This window comes from Schistocerca cancellata, chromosome 3, assembly GCF_023864275.1.
Source record: "Schistocerca cancellata isolate TAMUIC-IGC-003103 chromosome 3, iqSchCanc2.1, whole genome shotgun sequence".
In the NCBI taxonomy this organism is placed as follows: Eukaryota; Metazoa; Arthropoda; class Insecta; order Orthoptera; family Acrididae; genus Schistocerca; species Schistocerca cancellata.
The window spans coordinates 98,599,918-98,613,480 of NC_064628.1; the positions used below are offsets into that span (position 1 = coordinate 98,599,918).

At 40.6% G+C, this 13,563-nt stretch overlaps 1 protein-coding gene across 3 annotated transcripts in view; it reads right to left on the reverse strand.

Annotated features, from left to right (window-relative positions):
- Positions 1–13,563, reverse strand: part of LOC126177104 (histidine--tRNA ligase, cytoplasmic) — a 66,599-nt gene that overhangs the window by 18,180 nt on the left and 34,856 nt on the right. For all 3 annotated transcript variants that reach the window (XM_049924365.1, XM_049924367.1, XM_049924366.1), the window contains one exon: positions 8,506–8,792. In XM_049924365.1, coding sequence (XP_049780322.1) covers positions 8,506–8,792 — 287 coding nt within the window. The remainder of the gene's footprint in view (positions 1–8,505; positions 8,793–13,563) is intronic.

Consider the following 13,563-nt stretch of genomic DNA (forward strand, 5'->3'; position numbering starts at 1 on the left):
GAGAAGGTACTGCTTATAAGCGAGTCAAACACGCATGCGCAACAGATCGCTGGCAATTGGTCAAACGAACCTAATGTGAACAGTTGTGATGTCATGCTCATAGCAAGCAGTTTATTGTTGCGAAGAATTACAGTCTCTGCCCTACGTCCTTTGACATATTTTTGCTATTTGCAGACGCTTGTGCGTGCACAGTTGTTTGTTGTTGTAAATTGCACATTTCCTTTGCCACTAAAGTTTTATTTTTTCCCCCTCTTGTTTATATTTTATTGCTGCAGTATCATTCTCCAGTAGCAGGATACAATAACATTCTTTGCTAGAGAATCAATTCTGTAGTCAAAATTACAAAAATTTAACTTAAAGCTAAAACAATGAAAAATTCCCGGAATTCCGAAAGATTCCCGGGTTTTTCCCGGTTTTCTCCCGGATGAAAAAATTCCTGGGTTTTTCCCGGATTTCCCGGTTGCCCCGGGTCGTATACACCCTGATCTTTCAACATGTTTGAGCACCTTTTCATAATGTACGATCTGTGGTGGAGTAGTTACACGACAATAACATCCCTGTAATGGACTGGCCTGCACAGAGTCCTGATCTGAATCCTACAGAACACCTTTGGGATGTTTTGTAATGCCGACTTAGTGCCAGGCCTCACCGACTGACATCGATACCTCTCCTCAGTGCAGCACTCCGTGGAGAATGGGCTCCCATTCCCTAAGAAACCTTCCAACACCAGATTGAACGTATGCCCACGAGAGTGGAAGCTGTCATCAAGGCTAAGGGTGGGCCAACACCATATTGAATTCAAGCATTACCAATGGAGGGTGCCACAAACTTTTAAGTCATTTTCAGTCTGGTGTCCAGATACTTTTGATCTCATGGTGTAAATGTATCTTCCAAAGTGAATGGTACACTTACGAATACTACAAGACCCTTTGGAAAAAAGTTGGGTCTAAACCCCACGAGTATGTACTGGATATACGACACTGTGGTAAGACCCATGATAATTTACAGGACTACAGTGTGGTGGAACCATGAAGAATAGAAGGTGGTTGCTAAAGAGCTTGGCAAGTTGCCTGCTTAATCATAACAGGCAGAATTAGCAGTACACCCACCTCTAGGATAGAAACCACGCCGGACCTGCCCCAATTATACTTGTGGATTAAAACAGAGGCAGCGGCATGGGTGCATGGCTGAAAACTGGAAACAACTGGGTACCTTTAGGACATGCTAAACCCCACACCAATGTAGGGAATGTGCTAAATTAACTCCCAGCTGCTTCAATAAGCCTGTCCATGTAACAACTGGAGTAGGGAGCAGTGGAAGAATGAAGCACAACAACATTCAGGATGCAGTCTGGTTTATTGGCAGGTCAAAAACAGATGAAAATGCTGGGGCCAGAGTATACAGGAACAGCCAGGACTAGAGAATACATCCTGTCTAGGGAAGCTGGCCACTGTATTGCAGTTGGAAACATCTGCTGTCAGACTATTTGTGGGGAAGAATCTGCATACATGCTACAAGGATCGTGACATATCCATTCATCCAGACAGCCAAGCTTGTCTGAAATCTCTAGCAGCCCCTACAAGCAGTACAAAGATCGTTGTCGAATGCCATGAAGCCCTTGTGAGGCTACGAGAAAGTAACATTGTAAATCGGCTGTGGGTCCATGGTCACTCAGGAATCAGTGGTAATGAACAAGTTGATAGGCTGGCCAGGACATTTGCAACGACTCCATTTATTGGATCAGAGCCTGTCCTCATCATCACTAAGGGGATGGTTAAGTCAAGACTACAAAACTGGACTAGAAGGCAGCATGTAGAATACTGGACTATGATTCAAAAACAAAAACATGGCAAGCTAATGATGCCAAAGCCATGTTTTAAGAGAAGTTAAGTAGCCTGGGCACGAAGAGGAGACAGACTAAATTTGTGGCAGGACTGATGATGGCCCATGGGAACTTTTCTTCAACACCTACACACGATGGCTATAGAGAAAGAAGCCCCCAAGTGTAGGCTGTGTGGTAAGGGTGATGCAACCTCACCACACCTAATCTCCCAATGCGAAGTGTTGGAGGCCGAAACATGCAGAGCATTTGGCTCATAAAGTTCTGAAAAAATTGTGTGTGACGAAGAATTAGTAAAGGGCCTCATCAAACCCTATTTTGGTGCAAGCAATACTGGTCTAGGACCAATGTTGTTTTTACCTCTCTGTTCATATCAAATAAAACTACACTCACTTCACCAATACTAGAAACAGAAATGTAAACACTTTAGGAGTAAAGGAGACCATTCACTGAAAAGCAAAAGCATTGAATCATCGACAGGTGCATGCATGCGCGTGCAACCCCCCCCCCCCCCCTTCACACACGCACACAGAGAGAGAGAGAGAGAGAGAGAGAGAGAGAGAGAGAGAGAACAGAAAACTTGCTATAGTCTGTTCAAAATTACTTTAGGATTGACAATTATCATGGGAGCAGTAGCAGGGGAGCCCATGTGGGAGGCATGGTTTGCATTCCGCCAATCCCACAATACCTGTAGCCGCAGCAAACACACAAGTTTTCCAGACCTTCAACACACCACCACAACACTTCCCACTTGCACTGTGATTTAGTCTCAGGCAGCTTGCTGTCCTGTGTGTTCACGGCTGCTCTGTAGTTTTGTTATAATTTTTACTGTTGCATGAGTTAGCATTTAACTAGTTGTCACTGTTATTTGTTGTGTGGTACTGAACAATGTCAGAAGGAAGTTCGCAGAAAGTTATGACTGGTGAAGTTCGGCATTGTTCCCTTGGCCAGGGGACTGCTGTACGAAGTCAATCAAAACAAATGGTTTGCAAGTTACATGCCAACTTTGAGACTGACAAACTTAATGATGGTCCACTCTTCTCAATTAAAAATGTAATTGACAGAACTGTTACAGTTTTGAAGACAAACAAAAAAACATTATTGTGAAGATTGGCAAGGAAATGTTTGAGAAATAAAAAGAAGCTGGAAAACATCAAAACTTGGAGCTCTGAGGAAAAAAATGTTGCGTGGAGGAGTGAAATACCAAGATAGATTTGTTTGCGGAGGATGTGGTTCCTCATCATGTTTAAGATTATTAACACAGGAAGGAACATTAAACACTAAATATGTTACTGGTCAGTCTTAAGCAACCATGCCTCTTTCAAGGAAGCCAAACATTTTAGTCACAGTTTTGCATGGCCCAGGATTTCAAATGGACATCTCTGTGGTTCTGTGGTGTCGATGGGAAGACAGGATATAGTTGCAATGCAATGATTTTAAGGAAGATCAGTGGCTTTAATAGCAGTGGAACAGAGTCGCTTGATGAAACTTGGATCTATTCTGGCCATGTTCTCAAGTAGGAACAGACACACAACACAACAAAATAAAGATGGCAATGCCTTCCAGCAAGAGGAGAGCAGTGGGGCGGAAGGGTGGGAGGGGGGGGGGGGGGGGTGGCGGCGGCGGCGGACTACTACTTCACCATGCAGGCATTTTGCAAGGTTCTCTCTCAACCAGTTATTGGTTTTTAAGGCAAAGGAGACACGAGGTGATCACAAAAAAATGACCTGTTGTATATTTACAGGGTGGTTCGTAGAATCATTAATTCAAAATCTGGGAAAAGCATAATCACTTGTTCTAGATAAGTCATCTTGCCATTCAGTTGTTCTTCACAAGGCACCCACCTTGACAAAGTGAAAGGGGAAAATTGTTGGTTTGGTTAAGCTTTGAAACATTGATATAAGTGATAACTTTAGAAATGTGGAGCTTATGGAACTAATATCTCTCCATAAACCATAGTTCCAAATATACAAAGTCTATGAACTGGAAAAAACGTACAGGGCTACAATTGCTATCTTACCACTGCCATTTCAATCCAGTAGAGTTAACATGGGCCAAATTAATGGTTATATTCCCAGTAGTAGTAGTAATAATAATAATAATAAATTTACACATTTGACTGGAGTACCATTATCACAACAGAAACTGGAGTATACATGGATTCAGCGGCATTTTGAAATGGACAGTTTACAATACTAAGTGCCAACATAACAAAATTATATTTTCTTAAGTTCTGAGATTTTGATAACAAGGCATTATCAGTATCTAAGTCCAAATTAAGTTCATATCAGGTATTCAGCAAATATCACTGTTTACAATACAATAGCAATACTGAAGTACTGGTCTGTATTACTTTGGTCTTTCCCTCAATACCAATTGCCCCCTTTAAGATACATTTTGTCATTGTGTTAAACATGCATAAATCTCCTCTATAATTTAACCCTAGAAAAAATAAAAAATCTTGTCACAAAGCAGCAGCAGGACACACACACAACTGCACAGGATGAGAAGGAAAGACTCCCATGCGGTAAGTCTCCCAGACACGCGATTCTGGCTGACTTCCCAAAATCTACCCCTTTTCCTAGACCTCTCCAGGCCTTTTCCTTCACCTCCCTTCCTTTTCCTCCAAACCTCTTGCCTGATGAAGGAGCCACTGAGTTCGAAAGCTTGCCTAATTACAACCTCCTTTTATGTGTGTGTTTGCCACCACTTGGTGAGTAGATTTTTTATCTATCCAATTAAATTATCTTCTGCTCTGTTAGAAATAAGAATATTGATCAGGAAACTTAATAACAGGCTAATTGCAGACCTACAGGCAAGTGTTTAGTACTTGACACACTAGCGGATTATTGAGCATAATATTTAACTAACAGTATCTCCTGTTAGAAAACTCTGACAGATTCAGTTTGCAGCAGATGGAAATGTGAAGTATTCTTAAGATTTCTTTCACTTAACAGTTGCATACCAATTGGGGGGGGGGGGGGGGTCAGTAACTGACCCCAACGAAGTTTTTAGGCTAAAACTCCTGTCATGTTCAGTAGGTTATTTAATAAATACGTGACATTTATCGTAATTATAGTTGCTACAATCGAAAATAAGAACAGCTTTTGGTTTACACTCATTGTTGAGTTATAGTGATTGTTATAACTGAAGGTATAGCAGGTCAACAATCACCACTCGCAGTCAACCGGTAAACAGTGTGGTGAGTGGAAGGTAATATCTTTGTGGCATTTGACAGAATGTACAAGAAGATGAAATTGACAATGACGAAATTAGAAATTTGCAGACAATGAATTTAGTGGTGAACTATCCGAAAGCTCAAGCAGTGAAACTGAAGATGTAGTCACGGAAATTCCAGATCAAGTAGTTTCTGACAGCAGCGAGTTAGATGAAAGTGAACTGGGTAAGTATTGATTTTTATTACTTTTTGCAGATATTTTGGAGTATATTAGGTTGTGTGTCTCGGTAGAGTGCTTAGTTTGCTAGTGTTCCGTTCTGTTTTCATATTTTAATATTCAACCAACAAGAAGACCACCCAGGCCGAAAGCACAAATTGATCAACTTGAAAAAGACATGGTGGCCCCATCTAAGTATATATGGAAGAGAAGCCCTTATGTAAATCAAAGGAGGAGGCCTGTTGCTAACGTAATGAGAACCCCGAAAGGAACTAAGCCAGGGATAAAACCTGATACACCAGGTAAAGCTTTTCTCGTGTACTTCGATGATAACATCTTGGATAACATCTTCATGTGTACCAATCAAAGCTTGGAAATCTTAGGGAATCATCTGAAGATATTTTCATAAAAAATTCGAAATCATTTGAAAGGGAAGAAATTGTGTCAGCAATTGTAATTCTATTGAACTGTGGAGTCCATAGACAGAACAGGGACAGTTTAAATGATATATTTAGTAAAGAGAACTTTCCGATGTTCCGAGCTTCATTTTTGGAGCATAGACTGAGACTTACTGAAGTGCTTGCATTTTGATGATGCTCTAACTCGAGCACCTAGAAAACAGACCGACAAATTTGCTCCTATCAGGGATATATGGAACATGATAGTAAATTTCCTGATTTTTATAATCCTAGTGAGTCAGTCACAGTGGATGAAGAACTTGTGACCTTCCATGGCTATATATTCAAACAAAACCAGGAAAATATGGAATAGAGGTGAACCTGTTATGCAATTCAGATACGAAATACTGCTTCGCTGTGGATCCCTACACTGGAAAGCACGCTAATGAGAAGAACCATAACAGTGGCCCTGAAATAGTTAGAAGATTGATTGAAACGCCTAACTTCAAACAATCTGGAAGAAATGTTACCATAGACAGAAAGTTCACTACCGTTCCACTCGCTTCTGATCTTTTGAAAGAGAAAATAACTACAGTTGGTACTACTCGAAGTGACAAACGCGATGTTCCTATAGAACATCGTCCTGTTTCTCTAAAAAAAAGCTACACCAGGAACAATCCGATTTGCCCTTAGTGATGATGCCACTTTAGTCAGTTACGTGCCAAAGAAAGGAAAGGTTGTTACAGTATTGTCCACCCAACATCACGGTATGAATGTGACAGAAGAGAAGCCAGAAATCATCCTATTCTACAATTGTACAAAGTCAAGAGTGGATACATTCGATAAGTGTGTAAGAACGTACAGCTGCCGTCGAGCAACGTGTCGATGGCCAATGGCGGTGTTTTTCAACTTGATTGACATTGCAGCATACAACTCATATGTTGTATTTCAAGATACACACAAGGAATGGACAAAGAATTACCCAACAAAGAGTTCTGGAAGAAAGAAGTACCTGAAACATCTTGCTCATAAACTTTGTGACCTCAACACGAAAAGACGCACTCAACATGCACTACAGCGTTATCAACTTTTGGGTATGATTGTAATCAAAATCAAGGTGATGTGAGCAGAGGAAACAACGTTCCGGAGCCGCAACGGAGAGTAACACGTGCAACTGTGCATAATCTGCCAAAGAAAGGACGCTGTTACTTATGAGCCAGAAGCAAAGACCGTAAGCACATGAAGACTTGCACTTCTTGCAGGAAGTATATCTGCCCTGCACACACCAAGAAAGAAGTAGTAGTTCGTATTGTAAAGTGTTCTGAGTGTGATTCTGAATAATTCTTGTAATTGTGAAATTAATACAAATAAATGTAAAAAAAAAAAAAAAAAAAAAAAACTTTATCCCAGAAACCCTTTCCCAGTAATAATAATTGACATTCTAATCTTCTAATCTGCCAAAATTATGGAAATACATAAGTAATGTGATTTATCCTAGTTAGAGAATGTGTGATGGTTGTGGGGTCAGTCGCTGACCCCTAACATACAGCATTGGTATGCAACTGTTAATGTTTTCACCCAACTTCAATAACGAAAAAGTTACCCTACATGTCAAAAATTTGGCAATGTCATCAGAAAGTGCATTTTTGTAACGTGTACATATCATCTTAATAACTTTGTTGCCACAAATAAAACTAAAATTGAAACATAGTGAAGGTCCTCCACAAGACATTGATGTTAGTTCCATTCTTACACAAGTCAGTGGCTGTGAGTTTGAGTCAGTTGAATGAAATGTAAAATTGCGCTAAGTCCCTACTAGAAGTGGCAACTCTGCTCCACACCTCCATTTGCTCCTGTTGAACTGTCAATCCTAAAGCAATTCTGAACAGACTATAGCTTTCACAGTAATCCTGTTTCGAGTTACAGTGTGTGTGTGTGTGTGTGTGTGTGTGTGTGTGTGTGTGTGTGTGCGCCCCTACATAGCGCTGTCTGCACACACAATGCCAGTGTGTGGTGGAGAGAGAGGGGGGGGGGGAGAGGGAGGGAGGGGGGGGAGGGGGGGAGGGGGGGAGAGAGAGAGAGAGAGAGAGAGAGAGAGAGAGAGAGAGAGAGAGAGACGGGCGGGAGGCAGGGAAGGAGACGTATTAGGAGTGGCCAACTAGTGGCTCGGAAGGAGGCAGCCAGATTGCTGACTAGGAATGTTGGGAGGGAAGGGTGGCAGCTGCACAGGCTGGGCATGTGCTGCACAAGTGTCAGAGCCAGTGGTGAGCAGCAAGTGGTGCACGCAGAAGGTAGCACGGGGAAGTAAATTGGGACGGATTGACAGGACGGAAGAAGAGGAGACTGCTGGGTGCAAGGTGTGGGGACAGAGGATTATCAGAGATTGAGGCCAGGATGATTACAGGAGCGGAAGGTGTATTGTAAGGACAACTCCCAGATGAGTAGTTCAGAGAAGCTGTTGGGGGAGGAAGGATCCAGGTAGCTCTGGTTGTGAAGCAGCCATTAAAACTGAGCATGTTTTGCTCATACATATTTTGTATTACCAGCTGGTCAACTTTGTTCTTGGCAACAGTCTGGCGGTAGCCATTCATCCTGCTGGACAGCTGGTTGGTAGGAACTGCTGGATAGGTGGATCCAGGAAAGGACCTGGGGAACGATGGTGGGGTCAAGCTGGAGCTAAGGAATTCCAGGAAGTTGACCACAGGTTGGTTAAATGGGAGGAATCAGGAGGGTGGGGGGTCAGGCTGGATGTCAGATTTTTACATAGAACACAGTACATCTCTATTATTAAAATTATGTAACCAGGAAACAGTAGATTATCATAATGAATAAGTCAAGTTCCACTTCCTTTAGTAGAAATGAATGTTCTGACCTTAATGTTTGCATCCCATAACTCCCTACAGAGACTCATCCGTGCCTCCAGCAGGTTCTTCTGTGCAGAAGCCACATAAACTTCCACTTCAGTTGTACGCATCTTTGAATTATTTGCTGCCAATTGTGCTTCCATGACAGAAAATATCCGCTCTACTCCTATGCTGACACCAACACATGGCACATTTTTGTGCCTAGAATCAAACATTGCCACAAGGTTGTCATATCTACCACCACCTGCAATACTGCCAACTCCACTACTTTCATTTGCGTTGGCTTTGTTTTCACCTACAACAAGACAAAATCACTATGAGCACTTAAGTAATAATTACTTTAAAATAAGTCTATTTGTGCACTGTATCTAACTTCAACAATGGTTCATTTGTATATCAATTAATGAACTAAATTAACTTGCTTTCTATTTTTTAGATGATTTGTTGGGATCAAAACAACAAAAATAACTTTTCTCTTGAGAAACAGTCCCTAAGAATATAACCAAAAAGCTTGTCATCCCCACCCACCAATACAAACTTCTAAGAAGGACATTTTTGAATCATGTGAAACACATTTATGTTCACACTACTACACCCTAAGGATATGTAATTCATTGTTTTGGGATGTTCTGTCATTTCATCCAATCTCCCAACGATGCATGTTAAATCAAATAATTACAGTGGTATGATAATATGCTGAGCACCTTTAAGAGTACATTGATAGAGATCACCCTCGTACGAGTTTAAGAGGAATACCTCCTACTGACTAGGAAAAGCAGACCTTCAATTACCCCCAAATTACAGATTGTAAATGGCATCAAACATGAACAAGAACTGTGGATGTATCATCATCATCATCATCATCATCATCATCATCATCATCATCATTATTATTATTATTATTATTAATGTTGTTGTTTAAACGGATGTCCTACTCAACCATGATATTATTGCACTTGGTAATTACAGTAAACAAGTAGTGGTGACTGAGGAAAACCTGTCACACTGTCAATGCTTTCAAGTCAGTTGCACATATACTATTGTTATATCCTGCAACTAAGGTGTGTGCACCAAGTGTGGTGTCACTGCATGTGCGTGTTTGCAGCAGCTGTAAACTGCAACAGCGTAGGCCGGCTGCTGGAGGCACGTGCATGGCGAGGTTTCCACTGCACTGTCTTCTGGCAACTCACACACATGTATGCGTGGAGCAGTGCTAACTTGCCCTTCTTGTGTGTCTTTCCATGTGCCCTTCACATCAGTGTACAGTGCCTTGTTCCATGGGGATTCACGGGAATCTGTTTTCAGTTGTAGTTGATTGCTTCATGAACAGTGCCATATTCAGGTTACTTTAACCTGGTCTCAAATAGTTACAACAACCACCAGCTCCGATTAGGCACTGACTCACGGTGAGTCAATAGTAATACCATCACGTCCAGCTGCAATAATATCGTAGTCATTAATAACTAAGAGGTTACCATTTCCTCCATTCTCACAAAGTCTGACAAAGGGAATTAATGCAATGTAGTGGATGGTGTTGAGCTTCCATATTTAGTGGAATTACCATACTGCAGACAGAAAAAAAAACCACATAAAGACCACAATGCACTTTCTGCACAAAGGAACGATGATGGCATATATTTACAGAAGGGATAGTAAAATAATAACAGGTGCAAGACTGGAAGAGGTTTAAATGCAAAAGGACACCAACTGCTACACATTTTCAATTTTTTTCTTTCTATGGAGTTTCTTAACAGTACAGGGTGTTTATAAATGAATATTGGGGTTTTAATGCTTTATATTAAACTTACAGTTATAAATGATATGTCAAGTGAAAGAGCAACTAAACAGTTTTACCAAGAACCTCATAAATGTTCAATGTGAGCACCATTTGTCACATGGCACACATCAAGTCTATAGCAGAGTTCTTCCTAAATGTTGATAAGTGTGTCTTCAGTGACTGTAGCAACAGCTGCTTCAATCCGGTTTCTTAATTCAGGGAGGTCTGCTGGTAGCGAAGGCACATACACACGATCCTTAATGAAGCCCCAAACGAAAAAAATCGCATGGCGTTAGGTCGGGTGAATGTGGAGGCCATGCAAAGCAAGCCCTGTCATTGGACCCCTTGCAGCCTATCCAGCGCTTGGGTACAGTGAATTTCAACCAATCGCGTACTTCGCTATGCCAGTGAGGTGGCACGCCATCTTGCTGGAAAATGAAGTTCCATGGCTCATCTTCTTCCAACAGAGGGAAGAGCTATTGCTCTAGTGTATCAAACTAAGAAGTGCCAGTTACAGTAGGTTCACAAAAAAAGGCCCATAAACTTTCCACCAGGATACGGCACAAAAAACAGTCACTTTAGGGAAATCTCATTGCATTTGTACCACCTCGTGAGGATTTTCTGAGCCCCAGATGCGCACATTGTGAGTGTTAACATGTCCACTAAGGTGAAAGGTCGATTCATCACTGAAGACAACATGATCCAGAAAATATTCATCATCATGAAACAAAATTTGTTTACGAAGTTGGCACGTAATCCATGGTCTGCCGGCTTTAGAGCCTGATGTAACTGTAAATGGTAAGGACGTAGTTGTACGCGTTTTCTTAAAACTTTCCTAACAGTCGACACGGGAACTTTTAATTCACAACTAGCCTTCTGGACTGATTTCTTTGGCCTACAAGTGAACGACTCTCTCACTCTCTCAAAAGTCTCTTCACTAACTGTTGGTCATCCTGTGCTCTTCCCTTTACAAAGGCAGCCGGTACCTTCAAACTGATGATACCATCTACGAATGTTGTTATCACTTGGAGGATCACAACCTAACTTCAGCCAGAACGCACGTTGCATAGTAACTACAGATTCTGTCTTTGAAAACTGCAAAATACAAAACCCTTTCTGTTCACTAGTCACCATCTTCACTACTACCGCCGTCTAGCGGATTGCGGCAAACATTGTGCGCAGCGCATGCGCACTGGTGCCAAACACAACTGTTTGAGTTGCTCTTTCATTTGACATATCATTTATAACTGTAAGTTTAGTTTAGTAAATATTATAAAGCGTTAAAACCCTGATATTCATTTACAAACACCCTGTATTTTGTTCAAATCTTAATACTTCTGAATTACATTTAAATTTACAGCTGGTAACCTGGAATATGAAACCAGCATTGCTGAATCCTCGGATCTACATCTCATTTCTTTTATCTCAAGTTCATTTATAATTCTTCTCTGGATCCTTTCTTTTTCTAATTCTTCCAAACCACAGGTTCCCATATTTTTATATTTGCAGTTTGCAACCCTGTTATTCCAATGTCAAACAGTTAAATGTTGGTATTAATCTGTCAGTGCCCAATTGCATTCTTTGTATCTCATGTATCTGCAATGCTTTAAGAAAACTACCGGAAATTCAAGGCTAGATTTGTGCATTTGATCCAGATAATGGTCCTTCCACAGACCAATGCATTGATCTAGATCGTAGCTAACAAAAGTCTGAACCATGAATGACATACTTCCGAACACAAAAAGCATTTAATCTGTGGTGGCCTTGCATGGATTTTAAATTTGAGTAAAGAAAAAACAAAGAAGAAGAAGGAAGAAGAAGAAGAAGAAGAAGACAGGGAAAATGTGACTCAAGAAAATGACCAGCAGGCTGAAATTCCTAGGAAGAGCTGAAACAGCATCTGCCACTGTTTGCTAAAATAAAAAAGATGGTTTCAAGCACAGGACTATGGCAGAGTTAATTTGCAGCAACCCATATTTGTACTAGGTAAATGTGATTGTTTTCATATAAATAAGACTTGAAATCATATTATTATTGTACATTCCTTTTTTCTTTTACTAAACAGGCCACACTGGAGAACCAGGTGATCAAGCCATTTATTCAAGTGGGGACAGGGAGCTGGCGGGGGACCTACAAAATAATGTACAAGCATCAAACAAAGATAAGAAAATGTATAAAACAGCAAACAGTAAACCTTTTTTTGGAGATAAGAATCTATTTGCACAGGATACACTGCTAAAAATTCCTTGGTGGAACACATATAATGAAAGGAGTAAAAGTAACTACTCATTGTTTAGATATTGAGCAGTTGGCAGATGTATAATACGACTGAAAATATTTCTCAACTTTCAAACAATGTTCCATTTCGAAGCAAGATGGAGGAATGACCATTCTATTGGGAAAACATCTTTAATAATTGTTCAATAAAGTGTGCAGCTCTCTGCAACATAGATTTAGAACAAGCTCCAAACGATTTGCTGTAGACTGTTAACAAGAAACTATTGTTTTTTAAGCACAAGTTGAACGTTTTCCCATGGTGAAGTCCTAATCTTCTCTGTAATATTTTATAGCCATCTAATTGTGCTAGAAGAGTGTAATATTTTTCTTGCAACTGCAAGAAACAAAAATGCAATGCGAAGTAAGAAATGTATTCATATGAAGAGGATACAGACTGTAAAACTGATCCGGCTATCCTGATATGGTTTCCAAGGTTTTCACAAATGATCCTAGGTGGTTCCTACTAACAGGCCATTGCTTAAACCTCTGTCTTCCCTCACACCTTATTAAGGCTTGCAAATGAAGTAAGTTCTTATACTGTAGGTTAAATTATGATCCTTTTAATTTTTATTTTTATTTATGTCTTCTGCAGTTTCATGTTTTATTAACCTGTTTTGATTTCTTTCAATAAGTTAAATATATGTTATGCCCTAAATAAAAGTAGAATTATCCCAAGAGATGGAACACAGATTGCATGCAAAATAATGGGAACACTTACATCCCAAAACACAGCAGCTTTCTGAGGCAAGAACACTCAGATTTCTGTACTATTCCAGTCATTTGTTTTTGGAATGAAGGCAGTCTGAAACTTCTTGGCCAATTAAGACTGTGTGCTGTACCAGAAATATAATCTGGGATATTTCCTTTTACAGGCAACATTGTTACCGGTAGGCACATCCTGGCACCACTTGTGACCCGACCACACTGGCTCAATTCTGCCAGTATCCCCTCCTCCTCTCCATTCAGTCATCAGACTTCAATATTATCAAGCATATGTTGCCTGAGAACAGAG